Genomic DNA, 17,131 nt, shown 5'->3' on the forward strand with positions numbered 1-17,131 from the left:
GCCATATACAACCACGAAGGACACCGCTGTCCCTTGTTTGCGATCTGAAGTGAAGCGCGTATTGTTCCGGCGGCCGTGGGTGTGTGTTTGTGCTTGCGTGTCTCCAACATTAGCGCAGACATATGCAGGCCTGGTTGTGCTGAGTCAACATTGTAAATCTGTTAAAGCCCTCAATGTTTTGGTTTGAAAAAACAGTGTGCGTGCCGTTACTCAGGGAAGAAGCGCTAGAGAAGGATTCTTAAAAATAATTTCTGTTTAGTTTGCCTGCCGATTGTGATTACATTAACGCATGAGTCATCCCCCGAGCATCTGTCTCTGTGTTTGCCTGTCTGATATCCATGTGTGTCTGTTCAAATAGAGAATGTGTCGCCCATACGTGTGTGTGTGTGTGTGTGTGTGTGTGTGTGTGTGTGTGTGTGTGTGTGTGTGTGTGCGTGCGTGTGCGAGAGACTTGCTATATATTTCTTCCCCTGACCTCCGTCTCACTGCTCACCCTTTATTTTTTCTCAGCCCTTGAGAAAACCCCAGGGCCCCTTTCCCCAGACTATGTGGAGATCGCCATATACTGCGCGGGCGTCTTCCTCATCGCCTGCATGGTGGGCATCGTGGTCGTGTGCCGCATGAGGAACACTGCAAAGAAACCCGACTTTGGGAACCAACCGGCAGTCCACAAACTGAGCAAGCAGATGCCCTTGCGCCGCCAGGTAACAGAAAGTAGATAAAGAGTTCTAAAGGCATTTAACACCCCTAGAGGAGAAAATCACACACTGCAAAAATACAATGTCAGATAACAAAATAATATTATAATTAGGATTATTAGAAAGGAGGCTAATGCTGCAAAAGCATAATAAAATATACTATGGAAATAATAACAATTATTTTGTATGCAAAACAATCACAAATACAAAACTCTTGTGGTATTTATACAATCTACCTCCAGCCTAATTTAGAAGGCATGCATTTCTGAGCAAGTTAGCACTGCTGCAATTTTTAGATTTTTTTTCTTCTGTGCGAGCCATGCTTTTCCCTGAAGGGAAACGAAAAAATGTACGCTCCAAAAGGTACAAAAAGTGTTGGATTACATTCTATGGAGAGACTGATTCCTGTGTCAAGGTAAGTTTAGAGCGGAGAGAGCAGAGAAGAGCCCTGGGATGGAAGAGTGAAGAGGCCGAATGATCCACACACATTCATCAATACTATATATATTTGTTAATATGCCCTACTTATCAACTTTCCTTGAAAATCCAGTCAATCATGCACTTTCACATTACCTCTGACTCCTCTAGTGATGCCTTAGAGCTTAAGCTGACGTATGAACCCAGACTCCGGTGATCAGCCAATCCTTCTACTCCTACAGGTGTCCACAGACTCCAGCTCTTCCATGAACTCCAGTACGCCACTGGTACGCATCAAAACACGGCGGGGCTCTGCGCACGACGACCCGATCCCGGAGTATGATCTTCCCGAGGATCCGCGCTGGGAGTTTTCCAGGGACAGGTGAGGGCCGTCCTTTTCATAGTGTGCGTGTCTGCCTAGTTATTCCGATTAGCTCCGAAATGGTATGAGTTTTGACATGAGTCACTCTTCACCCTTCCACTAAGTTTCATGATAAAGGGCCCAGTAGTGTTTCCGTCATCTTGCTGAAAAACAGACAAAGAATTCAGCAAACAAATAAACCTTTGGATGTTTGTATTATTTTCGTAATGGAAAATAGATTGAGTGATTCTGCTAGTTTCATCAAGATTAATGTTTGGCCATGTAAACAGTCATTATGACCTAGTCCTAATTGCAAGTTTTACATAGTTTCAAAAAGGAAAATATGTAATTATGTAAATGTAACTCATCCCCTGCAGAAAGCATTAAAAAGCCTTTAAAATGCAAATCTGCTTTAGAGTGCCACTTTTTCTGAAAGGGGGAATGCATTCTAACACAATCAGGATTCAAAGCCTGCATATAGTGCCTGTTCGACACTGCATGACAACTCTCAGTGCTGAACTCACCCTTCTGTGATTGTCCTCAACGCTAATGCAACTATTTTTGGCTAACAGGGTGCATTACAGTAGCCGATAACAGCAAGATTACAACATAATAAGCATCTGTGTGATTGTATCTGGGCTGCTTAATGATCAGATAACTATTGTTGTAGGTGAAAAGGGCCATTAACACTGATACGCAGCATGCAATATGACTAACTGCAGATGAATGCTCGTGGTGTCTGAGATAAAGGCTGTTGTAGTAAAACGACCTGAACTTGGCACCTTGGCATAATGCCTCATCATCGCAACTGCTGCTGCTGCTGCTGCTGCTGCTGCTGCTGCTGCTGTGTCACACTCTCACTCACACACATGCTTCTGATGCTAAGGAATGAAGCGGTGCTAATTACTGGTTAGCACTAGCAGCTCTCATCTGTGTGTTTGGGCTAGGAGGGTTTGCGCTGTCTCATACCAGAGGAATTAGCACCAGCAAGGTTTCCATTCGTCACGGTTGCAGCGGCCAGTGATAAGCTTTAGGGTGGATTTAATAGGACTGCAAAGGTTAGAGTCCTTTAATACCCACTTGAGGCCTCTGATTTTGAAATAAAAGGGAAAATCCCAAACCATAAATACAAAGGCCTGCCTCTTGTTGAAATCGTTGTAAAAATCATCTTGGATCATAAATTCTACCATCACTTATCAGTAAAAGAAAATCTGATGTAAAACTCTCTCTGCAGCAGAATGGCTTTCTAGGGGAAAAGTTTAGATTTTAATTGATGAGTCCACCGAATGGGTTGTTTTGTCTGGGCTGAATAAACCTCTGTGCGCCTCTCTGTTTGGGTCTTTATTCCTCGCCTGTCATCCCAGGGCCTGAGGGATCATGTTGGGGTTGCAAAACGCTGAGGAATGCTAACGTTTGCTGTTTGGATGGAGGAAAAATAACATTGATTATGTGTGGCTGGATGGACAGAATGGTTGCCATTGAGCGTGGCGAGTGTGTGGACAGATAGGGGATTGTGTTACTACGGCACGGCGCCGGCCTCAGGCCCTGGGCTCTGCGGCATGCAGTGTGAGTGTTTACATAGCCAGGACACTGGGCCTTGAGGGGTGGGGCTACACATGTCAATCAAATTAGATTGCACAAGCTACACTGCTAGTTCAGGGGTCAGATAGGTGCTTTGGCTCTCATGGAGAGTTGAGAAAGAGCATGTGTGGGAGAGTATATATTACGGACTACATTTATAAAAGCAGCCAAAATAGTGAAATGTCAGTTAAAAAACATTTATTTCGATTTTTTTACTCATTCAATATTTAAATATCCTAAATTCAGTGCAATTTTGTCTGTTGATCTCAGGACCGCGGATGCAATATTTAGGAAAGTAATATGCATTTTTAACGCGATCATGAAAAATGTAGATTGTAACTTACTTCATTAACTTTTCAGCCTTCATTAACAATAGAAATTGTGAGACATTAACAATGAATAGTACTTAAATCTCCATCTACTATAGCAGTCAGGCCCTCCTGTGGGGCAACACAAAGCCAGCTTTCCATCAGTCACAGGCTAATGTGTCAGGGCTAAGCTAAGCCCTGTGTAATGACTTGTAAAGAGTGTATATTGGAACATGCCAAGGCAGGGTAAACAGTTTAGAAATGAGTTGCTCTCCCCTCTTTATCAGGTGATTATCGCTGCCATGTCTGCCTTCCTACCTACTGCCCTGGCACAGGCTGCAGTCACCACGCCAATAAAGCACTCACACAGACACAATCTGATTGAAACAGAGAGAGTGAACTAGTAAAAAAACACATACAGGGTGAGGTTGAGAAACTGGCTCGGTGCCTGGTTACAATACCTCTCCCTCTCTATCTAAAGGAGGGAATCGATGCCACAGTCAAGTCAAGTTGATGAGTTTTTGCAGCATCTAAACAGCTCCCTGTCTTGTTTTTTGTGCCCTATTTCCCGTCTGGCGAAAGCAGGTTGACCCTGGGCAAACCCCTCGGTGAAGGCTGCTTTGGTCAAGTGGTGATGGCCGAAGCTCTGGGCATCGATAAGGACAAACCCAAGGACGCTGTAACGGTCGCTGTCAAGATGCTGAAAGGTAAGCGGCGCCACACAATCACAGAGAGGTTGTAATGGTAAACGTCTGGCTTAAAACCAGACGTACACTGCTTCATTATGTCTTGTGGGGCAAAGTGAGTGCTCCAGTGAGGGTTCAGTAGAAGTGCAAGGCGGGGCCTGGGGCTGTCATTAGTATTCGTTATTGGTCGTTGTTGAGTGACGGCTAAGGGAAGGCAGCGTTGTGTAGGTAAGGGTTAGGGGCGGTCACATACCTGACCCCAGAGCAGCAGCTGGCTGGAGCTCAGTCAGCACCCACACAAAGAGGCAAGTCACACCAGCACTGCTAAGATTAATGAAAGCAGCACGGGGGGGTTGAGGTTAGGGGGGCAGTTAGTTCAGGTACAACAGCAGGTTATTGGACCAACCTTGACAATGGGAATCTGCTTTTTAGGTAAGGTAATGGTGCGGAGGAATGCAGGCAATGCTATTCTGACTGTCTGGATACCTGGCTCAATCCCTCCCATGAAAAAGGAGCCTCCACAGCAGATAATGCTCCAGATTGAACGTCTTTAATTCCTCCTCCTCCCTGCTCATGGCACTGAAAGGAGGCCTCTGTGGTGTGTGAGGAGCGTCTCTCTCTCCGCAGTAACTTAAGCCCATATTGTCTGTCAGCCGCACTTAATCAGAAGCACCTAGAAAACAAGGTGTTGTCTCAAAGGAAGACAGGGCTAAGCTGTGTTTGTTTGATGAGTTTCCCCTGACAACCTTCAATCCAAATTCTTCTGTCCTTAGATGACGCCACTGAGAAAGACCTATCTGACCTGGTGTCAGAGATGGAGATGATGAAGATGATTGGCAAGCATAAGAACATCATTAATCTATTGGGAGCCTGCACCCAAGACGGTGAGTAGGATGGGACCCAACATAACACATCATAAAGCACATTACGATTTTATTCCACAAGTAATGCACCTCACTTCAGCTTTGTGAACCTTTTGTGTCATTTTATACGAAAAGTTTTCTACACACTTCAAACAAATTCATATTATGTGTCATCAGACACGCTTGAAGCGGTTTGTATCTGATATAGAAAGGTTGAATTTTAATTGGATGTGAAGTGTGGATAAAGCTGAGCACTCTAAGAATGTTTTTTCTTCTTCTCTCAAAGCTACTTTTGAAGATCAGTGGAGCCACGATTGTTTGAAAAATCTAAAATAAATACTATGCTGAGGAATGCCACTAAGGATTATTGTCCTTATCGATGAAACTGATGATTATTTTCTCGCAATATTAATTGGCCTCAAATGTCAGAAAAAAGAAGAATCCCAGTTTTTTTTCACTTCAAAGGGATGTCTTTATATGTTTTTGCTTTCTCAGTCTAAAGATATTGAGTTTAATATGATATAACACAGAAAATCCCAAAATCTTAATATTTGAGAGGCTTAGAACTGATTATTCTTACATTTCTGCATGAAAAAATACTTTTCAATCAATCAATTACCGAACTAGTTAGTATTTAATAATCTATTGAGAATAGATTATTTGACTAAGCATTTCAGATTCACTATGCCCATTTTCACACCCAAAACAACATTTTTTTCAGTCACTGCAAGGTTGATTTAACTAGTTTTGGAGATGGGAATCTAGGCCATTTGGAAGTCATTTTCCTTAAGTTCTTTTCAAACTGAATTATCCCAGAATCCTGCATCAACTCTTAACATGTATTATAGTCCATTACAAATGATCTCAGTGTCACTTTTTCTCAAAGGGAATGATTTATGTTCAATAGCTAATGCAGGTATTTTCTCCCCACAGGCCCCCTCTATGTGATAGTGGAGTACGCCTCCAAAGGCAACCTGAGGGAGTACCTCCGATCCCGCAGGCCGCCCGGCATGGAGTACTCCTACGACATCACCCGGGTCTCAGACGAGCAGCTTACTTTCAAAGATCTGGTGTCCTGCACTTATCAGGTGGCACGGGGCATGGAGTACTTAGCATCACAGAAGGTAAGGATGCACACACACACACGGAAAGTTCTCACAACAGTCCCCTGCTGGCAGATCTTAGTTCACATAGCATTTGATGAATTGTATCCAGGAGGGTTTTACGTGCGTCACTGTGGGAATATTGTCCTAAAAACACTTCTCTGACCCCCTGCCCAATCCCCGCATTGTCTCTCAATCCACGACAAAAGCCCCTCTGTGTGGAAGAGCTGCGAGGATTTCACAATGGGGGTACGGCCATGTTGGGCCAAACGCAGCCTCACGCTCCCTCTCACTGTTGGAATGTGACAGAGTGTACTGTCTCCCATGCACAAACACATGTACATGCGTGCACATGCGCGCTGATGCACATAAACAACCTGGACCATATATGTGCTGAAGTATGCGAGGAATCCTTTCTTATCCAGACATGTTGGTGCAGTCATCGTGGCGTCATGTTAGTGCTACCTCTGTGCAAGAGATTTCTGGATGATTACACACACCACAAACATCTGAATACCACTCTAAATGAAGTATACACCTGTTTTTAAAGTTGCTTTATTTATGCAGTGAGGTAACTGTCTTATTCTTCTCTTCCCCCTCACTTTTTCCATTCTTTTTCTCTCCTCCCCTCTTATTTCTCACTCTCTCCATCCCAGTGTATACACAGAGACCTGGCAGCCAGGAACGTCCTGGTCACGGAGAGCAACATCATGAAGATCGCCGACTTCGGCCTGGCCAGGGATGTCCACAACATCGACTATTATAAAAAGACGACCAATGTAAGTCCTCAACCTGCGCCGCCACCTATTGAGTGTGGAGTGGAATGTTTTTGAGAGCCGCAGTGTGAGATTTGGTCCACTTGTCTTCTCTCTTTTCTCTAAATCCCTCCCTTTCCCTCATCTTTCTATTCCGCTCATTCCCCTCGGCTGGTGTCTTGGCAGAAGCAGCAGGTTCCCAGGCAGCCTCTGAATGTAGTGCTTCTGGAGACTCTGCCTTGTTTATCCCTCAGTCTCTTGTTCCTTCAGTCCCATAGACACTTATACAATTAGCCAAAAAAGAGAGACAGAGTGAGAGGGGAGCGGCTTAAACGTAATTGACATTTCCATAGTGGCCCAGTGGTGTCTTTCTTTCCCACCGCAGAGCAGCGCTGCCTTCACATCCTCATCGAGTATGCATGGGTGGCTTTTCATCGCATGCAGAGAGCTAGCTGACAACAACAACAACAATGTGCGATGATGACGATGGTGATGATGATTAGAACAATGGTGGCTGCGACAATGATGATCGCTTGTGTTAAACTATTCAAGACAGAGCCATCATTGTAGGGAATTATTTTTAATTTCCAATCATTTTTACGTCACTATGATAGGAACACCACTGTCATATAAGTGCAATGTAATGTAGAGAAGCTACAAAAGTTACACACATACTATACATTTCTTTATAATTGTTTCTTACTATTTTTCACATCCTGCATATTTTTTGCAGCATTTGAAAAATTGACTTTTATAAGGATTTATTTATGTGATATCCCTCCATTTAGTGTTTCAGAGTCTCTGATGAGATTATCCTTGCCATTAGCCTACCACGCAGCTATTGACGAAGGCCGCCTTATCCGCTATGCTTAGCCTCCCAGCCAATGTTTTGCACAGGGAGATAAACTCCTCTTTATCTGTGACCCTGTTTATCTGCTCTCTTGCTCTAACAATGTAAACGTTCCTCTGGGAAACCCTCCTCCCAGACAGTCGCTCTAGTGCCGTATTCCCTAGGCTGCTTTCACGTATCGGCCTCTCCAGGAGTAATGAGATCTACTAGCGTAAGGTGACCAGATTTTCAAAATTAAAACCGGGGACATTTTGAGTTTTGCGGTCAATATATCATTAACATAACCAATTTTCTTCACTGTTAAAGAAAAAAGCGGGACAATTCTGGTTCAATGTAATTCGAACATTTGAACTGTTGGATACAAACAGAAGGAGGATAGCTCATATATGAGACTTCACAGGTCTTTTATTTTGAAACTGTACACCAGATTGTCCAGATTCTCTCTGAGTGATTAAATGGGGTGTCCTGCTATCACCCTGGAGTGAAATAAGTCTTTGATACTGGATAGTTTTTGTTTTATTCTTATCTAAAAACAGAGGGATGATAGCTCATATATGAGACTTCAAAGGTCTTTTATTTTGAAACTCTACATCAGATTGCCCTGATTCTCTCTGAGTGACTAGATGGGGTGTCCTGCTATCACCCTGGAGTGAAATAAGTCTTTGATGATTTGACAGTTTTTTATGTATTCTTGTATAAAAACAGAAGGACGATAGCACATATATGAGATTTGAAAAGTATTTTATTTTGAAATTCTACATCGGATTGTCCTGATTTTCTCTGATTGACTAGATGGGGTCTCCTGCTATCACCCTGAAGTGAAATAAGTATTTGATTGACTTCGAATGACTCGTTGATTATGGACGGTTTCCATTAAATAATAATCAAAATATAGATGGACAATAGATCTAATTTGAGATTTTAAACAGCATACATTTTAAATAGTCACCCAGTGGAAATGTCAGATATGTCTTCATAACTGTATAATTACATTTTACATTCACTCAGTTATAATGTGGTAGTTATACGTAGTTTGTTTTAAATTATTATTGATCACATTATATAGTACATATTTCTTAATTTAAGCTCCAGTATATATGAATATGTTCGGTGTGTTTTCTAGGTATATTTGTTATTGACCGAGTAAACGTTTTTATTTTGAAGGCAGTTTTTACAGGCCTCTACCGTAATGCATAGGATATTCGCGCATCGCAATACAACGTGCGGGCGGGCTTGACTGTGTTTTCCGAAGTGGGGGCTGGCTTGACCATAGTCTGTTTACCCGGTGTTTCCTGACATGAAACGTTTTATTTCACCTTGCTATGTGTTTTTGACGTATATTAAAAAACGGGGACATTTCCGGGGACAGTTTCAACCGGGGACAGGCCAATACAAACGGGGACTGTCCCCGGAAAACGGAACGTCTGGTCACCCTATACTAGCGGGGAATGAATTCAGGAATTAATAAATCCAGGGATGGGCTGTGTATTGTGTTTGACCTCTCACCTGTTTGTGTCTCCAGGGTCGTCTCCCGGTAAAATGGATGGCTCCAGAGGCGCTATTCGACCGGGTCTACACACACCAGAGTGATGTGTAAGTATCTAACAAACTGTTTCATATCCCTTTTTCTTCATCAGGAACTTTCCCCCAGAATTGGCAACCTTTTGCCACATTTTCCCTCCCCAAAACTCCCTGGTGGAAGTTAGTGCTTTTACTGGTAGAGGGATAGTACAGGGCTGAACATTTTCTGATTAGTTGAGATATTGCGATTCACAAGACAGAAACAACTGCTATTTACAAAAACAGAGAGCCATCAGTAAATGAGTCATGTGAGATTTCTGAGCCAGGCTAAAATATGTTAAAATGTCACTTTTTTATGTTTTTCAAAACGTTTTTAGGCCAATCAGGATACCAATATGTAGTCAGTATAATGAAAATAAAGCCTGTTTTGACAGATCTTTTGGAAATGTGAGGAAGAAAACAATGAAAGCCGTCACTTTTTTATATGTTAGCGGAGTAATGTGCCTAATCTTAATGTGTTGACCGGTTTGGATACAACAATAGGCTGAAGGAACCTTAAGACTCTTGAAAAGTAGTTCACTTTTGGTGTCAACCCATATGTGTCCCACATCTACAATTTCTCAATATTTAATGCACAGATGTTTGTCTGCAGTCTGAGTTTTTCTTTTAGCCTGCAGTCATAATCAGAGAGGTTGTCTTTCAGGGAGTGTGTGAGGTGTTTTGGTGCAGCACTGGTGAGTGTTAGGTGGGGGGGGTGGCTGCCTATAGGGGGCCAGCAGTGTCCAGTCTGTGGCAAAAGTGAGGATTTCACGCTAGACTTGTAGCCAATGCCGTGTTACTAATCTGACCGGCTTCAAAGGGCCCTGGAAGGAGCCTGGAGTCCACCAGTGCCTCTTCCCCCTCTGACTCACCCCTCTCTGCTCTGGCTAAGCGCGGAAGTCTCCCCTCCTTTATGGGCCTCCACACAAGTCTAAACGCAACAATGCTGCAGCTCCTCAAACGGGGGGCCTCATCCTCCTCCTTTAGCCCCCTGCCATCCTCTCTTAACTCTCCTCTCCTCATTCAGCAACACTTTGAACATGTGGCTCATCATTTTGGAGCTGTTCCACGATCAAAATAATCTCCCCCGCCTCCCCTTTTCGCCCCGTCGTTCTTATTTTCATTCATCTGTTATGTGAATTGCTGACTGACCCGTCTCTGTGTTTTCTTAAAGTCTAACAGTACTCATTCTAAAAACAGAACAAAGGAAGAAGGTCCCTCTCTTTTTGGTGTTTGAGCCTCATGTGTTCTGACAGCGTTGTTTGAAGTTTCTGCTCCAGACACTGGCGGCAGAAAAGTGCATGTGGCAATTAGATGAATGCCGTGCATGCTGACCCCTGGGTAAGAAGATGTTGTGTGTGTGTGTGTGTCTATGAGTCATACACCAGTAGCACAATCACCACAGCGCTCATCCAGTTAAGCGCTTGGATAGAGGATCTCTCTACTGTCCTCGTTTGCTTGTGTATATGTGTGTGTGTGCACATAAATAAGTTGTGTACATAGACATCATGCCCTTCATGTTCCATGGCGCAGCACCAATCAATAACTGGGGGGAGTGCAGGCGGCCAAATGGGGGGTGCAGGCATGAAGTGCCGACTGTAGTTCTTTCTATCAGCTCACTGCTAATTACGTTTCATCACTCACTTTTAGTAATTGGCTTTTTCTCATAACGCACGAAGGGGGAAGTAAGATGAGGAGAGACGTTTGGGAGGTAGTGTTCGGTGGGCTCACACTCAAACATCCCAAGAAGCGCAGGCAATCCATACGTGACATCAGATTAAATGAATACATGAATTCCAATGAAACTCGCCCCTTGCTGTTTTGACAAATGGGCCCAGGAGACTCAGCTCAGCACATGATGCCTTGTCTCAGCACTTAAGCCCAGAGACAAGGTATGATGGCCAGGCTTGGTGAAGGCAATGAGGGCGGTCTGACCCCTTACCCCTCACCAAATTAAAATAAAGAAAATATTGCTTCAGCTAGCTAGCTCCCACATTTCAGAGCCTTGCATTTTCCAGATGTCGGTCAATTCCACTGGTGTGTGTTCATGTATTGACTGGTTTTCTGACATTTGTATTCATGTTGCAATCCGTCCATATTGAGATTGTACAACCTAACCGCACAAGGTATACATCAATGTAATGAGATTTAAATAAGATCAACAATGAAATCCATGCTTATACAGAGTCACTTTATCTGTAGTTTATGCATTTAGGTAATGACTGGATGACATAAGTGCACTCACACTAAAGAAAACTAGGTATAGTATTCTCCTAACAATGTTGCAAAGTACAATACAATAAAAATAATAGATAATTATAAAGAAAGAAAGAAAATTGAAAGAGATAAAATGTGTTTTTTTTAAGAAAAACATGATAAATTAAAATATATATATAATAAGCACTGAATAATACATAAATTAGTTGTATATATATATACACTTTGGGACATGGTTGTTTAAAGCTTTATAAGGCAACAATATAGATTAGGAGGAGTTTGAGCTGTTTACTTGAACCAGTGATATTCCAACAGCAGTATTTTGGACCTATTAAAGGCAACAAAGGAGTCCTGGGTACCACCCGCGTACGGGGCATTTCAGTAATCAAGACATGGAAATGTAAATCATAGACAACCCTGTGTATCTTCAAAGGATAAGAAGTATCTGACTATTTAAAGAAACCTGACTGAACAACCTTCTCTACTCCCGTGGTAAGGCCTTACACCTGGTCAGTGAAAGTGACCCGCAGCATGTTTATTTACATGTTTATTTGGTGAGTCAGGGTTGGCTGTGGTCGGATTGCACAGAGCAACATGTTGACATGCAACAAGAGACGGTTACACAGTAGTAACAGAAAGGAGAGATGAGTGTGTCAACAACGAGTGGAGAGATACAACGCACTGATAGACTCAGGGCTGGCTGTGTAAACAGATGTAGGCGCTGATAAGCACCCCCGACCTGCCTGCCCATGCCTTCCTGCTCGGACCACTAACATGGTCTGTAGCTGCCTGCAAGCGTATGCACAGATTAGGGTTTTAAGCGCGTCTATGTGTTATAATACCGCCTTTGTGTGGACATGAATCAAGCTTGCTGCCAGGGCAAGAATGATTCATTTGAGACACTGTGGATCTCTAATATAAACACGTAGTGAGACAGTGATTGAAATCAGCGGCGTGAAATCACCAGTATTTAACAACCAGGATGAGGAAGTAGTTAATAGTTAGTATTCACCAGTCATCTTTGAGCCTTTCTTTCCTGCCGTGGGTGGTCCACTGTTTGTTTTGGTGTGGTGTGACTGGACAATGCCAGCCTGTATGACCGGCCAGCAGGGCACAAAGGCCATCATTGAGATCAGCACCAGAGTGGCTCTGGGAGCGGGTCCGCGCCACAAGCCACCGGACGGCAGAAAGAGTGCATTGACACCACTGCGGTCACACTGTTGAAGTCGTTTCCAAACTTTGGTCAAGTGACTCTATGTAAATAATCTGTACGTTAAAGGAAAGGGAAACTCAAAAGGCCTTAATTTGATATAAAAGTAGATGGTAATTTGGAGATGGCAGGCATCCACCAAGGCTAAATGCCTCTTTGCGCTATGTTGTCAAAAATGAAAAATTATTTGTGGTCTAGCCCTGTGATTTGGAGCCTCTTCAAAAATAAAATGGGTTCTTTCTTGGGCCATGCTACATCATTCCACGAAGTCTCGTAATAATCAGCTGACAAACAACCTGGACCTAAACATAACTTCCTTGGAGAATGAGTTCTTGAACACTATTGCACATGCTGTTTTGTTGTAATTCTCGACTCATTCATAATATATATTTATTTTTTCTGTCTTACAGCTGGTCATTTGGGGTGCTGATGTGGGAAATCTTCACCCTAGGGGGCTCTCCATACCCTGGCATCCCCGTTGAAGAGCTCTTCAAGTTGCTCAAAGAGGGACATCGCATGGACAAGCCCGGCAACTGCACCAACGAGTTGTAAGTGTCTTAAATTTGCTTTATATATCCCAAATCACCCAAACACACAATTAGCTCTTGGACCCTGACTCTAAAGCCATCCCAGTCTCCATCAGATCCATGACTCCCGGGCTCTGTGCCCACTCTGTCGGGCCTCTGCACAGCTGTGACTGGCTGCTATCAGTGTCCTCATTCACAATAAGTCCTCTGCAGGCAGCGGACAATGGCACAGCTCTGTTATGATGCAACACTGAGAGGGTCGATGGAAAACAAAGTACACAGGCCCAAAGGCATAAACACTGAGAGGCATGTTTGTGATCAATAGCAGGCCATCAACACTGCCTTGATTTTAAAATGAGATAGATTCAGAGAACACCTGTTGTTTTTATTAATAATTTGACATGGAGACCTAAGTTCAGAGGCATAAATATTTCAGAACATTTTGAAATTTGCATGTGTTTTGACAGGCCTGCAACACCTCCAGGAATCACTCTGGTCTCTCTCCAGTAATCCACTCTTCTCTATGAGTAAACTGTACCTTTGTTTTTCTCTCCCAGGTACATGATGATGAAAGACTGCTGGCATGCCATCTCATCCCATAGACCCACCTTCAAGCAGCTAGTAGAGGATCTAGATCGCATCCTCACCCTCAACTCCAACGAAGTGAGTGCTGCTCTCTCATTCTTCTTCACACTAAATCCATGAAGTTCCAGGATTCACGGTGGTCCCATCATGCTACACAAACTCTGACATTTCCTGGCGAATAGGAGTATGACATTTCATAACAATAATATGACATGATACATTCCTATGCACAGTTACAAGTTTCTCAGGCCAAAGTAAATCCCGTTCTTGCCAGTGCAGTGGAATTTTGATGAAAGCTTAAGCAGCATTAGCATCCTAGTTGCTGACTTAAGGCCTAAATGGTGAGCAAAGAAATGGCCGGTTGATTTGATCCAGGCCCAACATGGCCGCTATGGCCCAGTGCAGTTGGCCGATCATCACATTCATGCCTTGCTCCCCACAATAGCCGCCATTTCTTTCCATTCCCCTTCCTGTCTCATGTGATTTCCGAGTGCAGGCCTGAAAAGAGGCCGTCGATGGAAAGCTGTCAAGACTCGTCTGCTCTTGGAGCTGGAACTTTGTGAATCTATGCCAAAAAAGCCCAACTTTGAGTTTGAACTTTTGAAATGTAATAAAGCAGTCTTTTCTTGCCTTTTTGTACCCCTCCTTCTCTCCCTCTGCCCCAAACCGCTGGCAGATGTGGAGGTCTTTAGTAATGTGAGCCTTCTCGTGTTGAGCTGGGAAAATGGAAGCCAGCTCTCATTTTCTGAAAAACCCCAAGAACTCTACCTCCTCACAACTAGTCCCAATAACAGCCCTGAAAGTCAAGCAGAAGGGGGGAAAAAAGTTGCCTCAGCCGACATGAAAAGTCTAGAACAACTTCAGAGAACTGGTCCAAGTAAAACATTTATAACAGGATTTTTTGGGTTTAGATCTCTCTTTATTTTCAGTTTTGGGGTGTGCATTGTGTTCTGCCAGCTTCTTGTTCCTATCCATTATAAGTCTATATGTCTGGTGTTTCAGATGTTAGATTTGTTTGAACTGAACTGATTGAACGCCTATCCACATAAAACCATTAGTAGTGGACCTAATCCACAGCTCGGCTGACCCTGCTATCTTCAAAAGCTCCCCAGATTAGCCTGCAGTCCAACATTCAATGTAATACCTATTATTCTTGCAAATATTTTCATACAGTATCCAGTTTAAGATTATTTTTTCTCTTCTGTTCCATAAACCCTTCCAGGGTGATTTGGTATGGCTTGGATAAATATCCTGATGAAGGTGATACTCTCTCACCCTCCTCTGGAAAGTCCCCGTCTTATTGACTGCACTATATTTATGTTCTCCTTTTTGTTCTGGGTCTTTTGCCTCTCACTCCGCTCTGAGGCGTCTTTCCCCTTTTGCAACATATGAGCTTGTGTGTGAGTGTAAATCCTCTCACTTAACCCTCTCTCTCTCTCCTGTCTGTGTCTCCAGGAGTATCTGGACCTGTGCGCCCCAGCAGAGCAGTATTCCCCCAGCTTCCCCGACACTCGCAGCTCCTGCTCCTCCGGTGACGACTCCGTGTTTTCCCACGATCCCTTACCGGACGAACCTTGCCTCCCCAAATACCAGCACATCAACGGAAACGTCAAAACATGAGCCCCCCACCCATCCTTTCTACCCAAGTCTTACCCCTTGACGTCCCAAAACACACGTTGCACATGTAGAAATCCTCCCATCTCCTGCCCCCCCATCACCCCCTGGCTCCCGGTGGACTAATGGACCCAGATGGGACTGGGCTGGTGGCAGCGCTGCTGTCACACACTCATACTGCCATGCACACACACACTATGTGCTCACAGGAGGTCTTCAAGGAGAGGACAGGGACCCTACAGAAGCTGTTTTATATTGACTGAATGAATTGACGTTCCATGGGGACCCCCCTCCTCCTCTTACTTCATATAAACACACAGACTTCTCAGTGCTGTTCTCATGTTTGTGCCCGGAGGTTTCTACAATCGATGACGTTACTTGTTTGGTGATCCCATTCCAGAGGCTGGCATTCCAAGACTTTTATTTGCTCCTGGAGGAATGTATGAACTTTGAAACAAAAACAAGGGACTAGAAGAGGACGATAAATAGGAAATGGACTTCGAGACAGAGCTTCAACTAACAAAACAGAGGAATAGAAGGAGAGTACATATAGGAACGGCTCTCCTGTTTATTTTGTAATATTGATGCATTTCTTTTTTCAGTTCTCCTAAACCTTCCCAATTATTCTGGAGAGAAAAATACACAGTATAATGTATAGTGCTGGGTATATTTGTAAATATATTCAAAAATGTATAAATATATATTATATATTTACAATGAATTATTTTTTGTATGGACTCTGAAATAACCCCAACCCTTCCTACCGTACTTTGAGTCTGACGCAGGCATTCTAACAGGTTATGTGTCCTATATTTCTCTTCACACTCACACATACAGACAAAGACACACAATTGAATACACAAAAACACCTGTTTTACTCAGTAACACAGTTGAGTATTGGCTTTCAGGGACTGAGGTAGCATGTTAATTTATTGACTTATGTTTTATGAAATGATCAAAAAAGTCTGTAAAAAAAGAACAAAAAGCAACATGGCAGAAATGATGACATTAATGATGCAGATAATACATAAATAATCCATTACATTTATGGTAATTTAAAATGATCTTTCGGCAGTAACAGAAGAAGCTATTTTTAGTTGGTTTGAAAGATCCAGGGTTTGTAATTTTTATATATGAATGTGAATATTAAGTTAAATTTTTAAAAACTGTAAATTTTATAGTCAGCTAATCCCTTTCTTATGTAGATGTTGACGCCATTTCTATCCAGTCATTGTACTCTTTCTAATGCTTTGCTTTAGGAAACGAGATTTATTTCTGGATATTTATATATGATTGACAGAAAAAGATTTTGGAATACTAGCAATCCTTCCCTGACTTAGACACAATATAGACTCTAAATTTATTTGACAGAATTGAAAGCTGAAAAACAAAGTATTAAATAATTCAAGTGTTTTTTCTCTTTTTCTACTGGACCAACTTTAAGATGTTCTTTTGCAAGTGTTCATGCTACATTTGCGAAATAAAAGATGGAAAAATATATTCTTGTCCTGATCTCTGACTTCGATGGGTGTTGAGTTTGGCTTCTGGCAAAAAAATTAGGGGAAAAGCTGAATTTGTTTATTGTTTCTAAGTTGGATGAATGAGTTATCATTCACTGCACATTCTTCTGAGCTAAATCTCCTTTTCTTAGTAGCTGATATGGGCCGAGATGATGGTGCTGTCATTACTAAGTACTCAGTGCTCAGTGTTTTTCTTGGATGCTTCAAATCTTTACTTAATATGTGAGATGAGGGATTTTTCTACCATATTTGCAATTAATTTTGAGAAACTGGACA

General features: G+C 42.8%; 1 protein-coding gene across 1 annotated transcript in view; it reads left to right on the top strand.

Annotated features, from left to right (window-relative positions):
* fgfr2 (fibroblast growth factor receptor 2) overlaps positions 1 to 16,833 on the top strand; it is a 42,853-nt gene extending 26,020 nt beyond the window's left edge. Inside the window, 10 exon segments of the mRNA XM_034240913.1 lie at positions 511 to 704; positions 1,358 to 1,497; positions 3,951 to 4,072; positions 4,825 to 4,935; positions 5,848 to 6,038; positions 6,674 to 6,796; positions 9,145 to 9,215; positions 13,020 to 13,157; positions 13,694 to 13,799; positions 15,177 to 16,833. Of these exon segments, the coding sequence (XP_034096804.1) occupies positions 511 to 704; positions 1,358 to 1,497; positions 3,951 to 4,072; positions 4,825 to 4,935; positions 5,848 to 6,038; positions 6,674 to 6,796; positions 9,145 to 9,215; positions 13,020 to 13,157; positions 13,694 to 13,799; positions 15,177 to 15,341 (1,361 nt within the window). The 3' untranslated portion in view covers positions 15,342 to 16,833.
* Positions 16,834 to 17,131: the final 298 nt, after the last annotated feature.

Source organism: Gymnodraco acuticeps, unplaced genomic scaffold, assembly GCF_902827175.1.
Source record: "Gymnodraco acuticeps unplaced genomic scaffold, fGymAcu1.1, whole genome shotgun sequence".
In the NCBI taxonomy this organism is placed as follows: Eukaryota; Metazoa; Chordata; class Actinopteri; order Perciformes; family Bathydraconidae; genus Gymnodraco; species Gymnodraco acuticeps.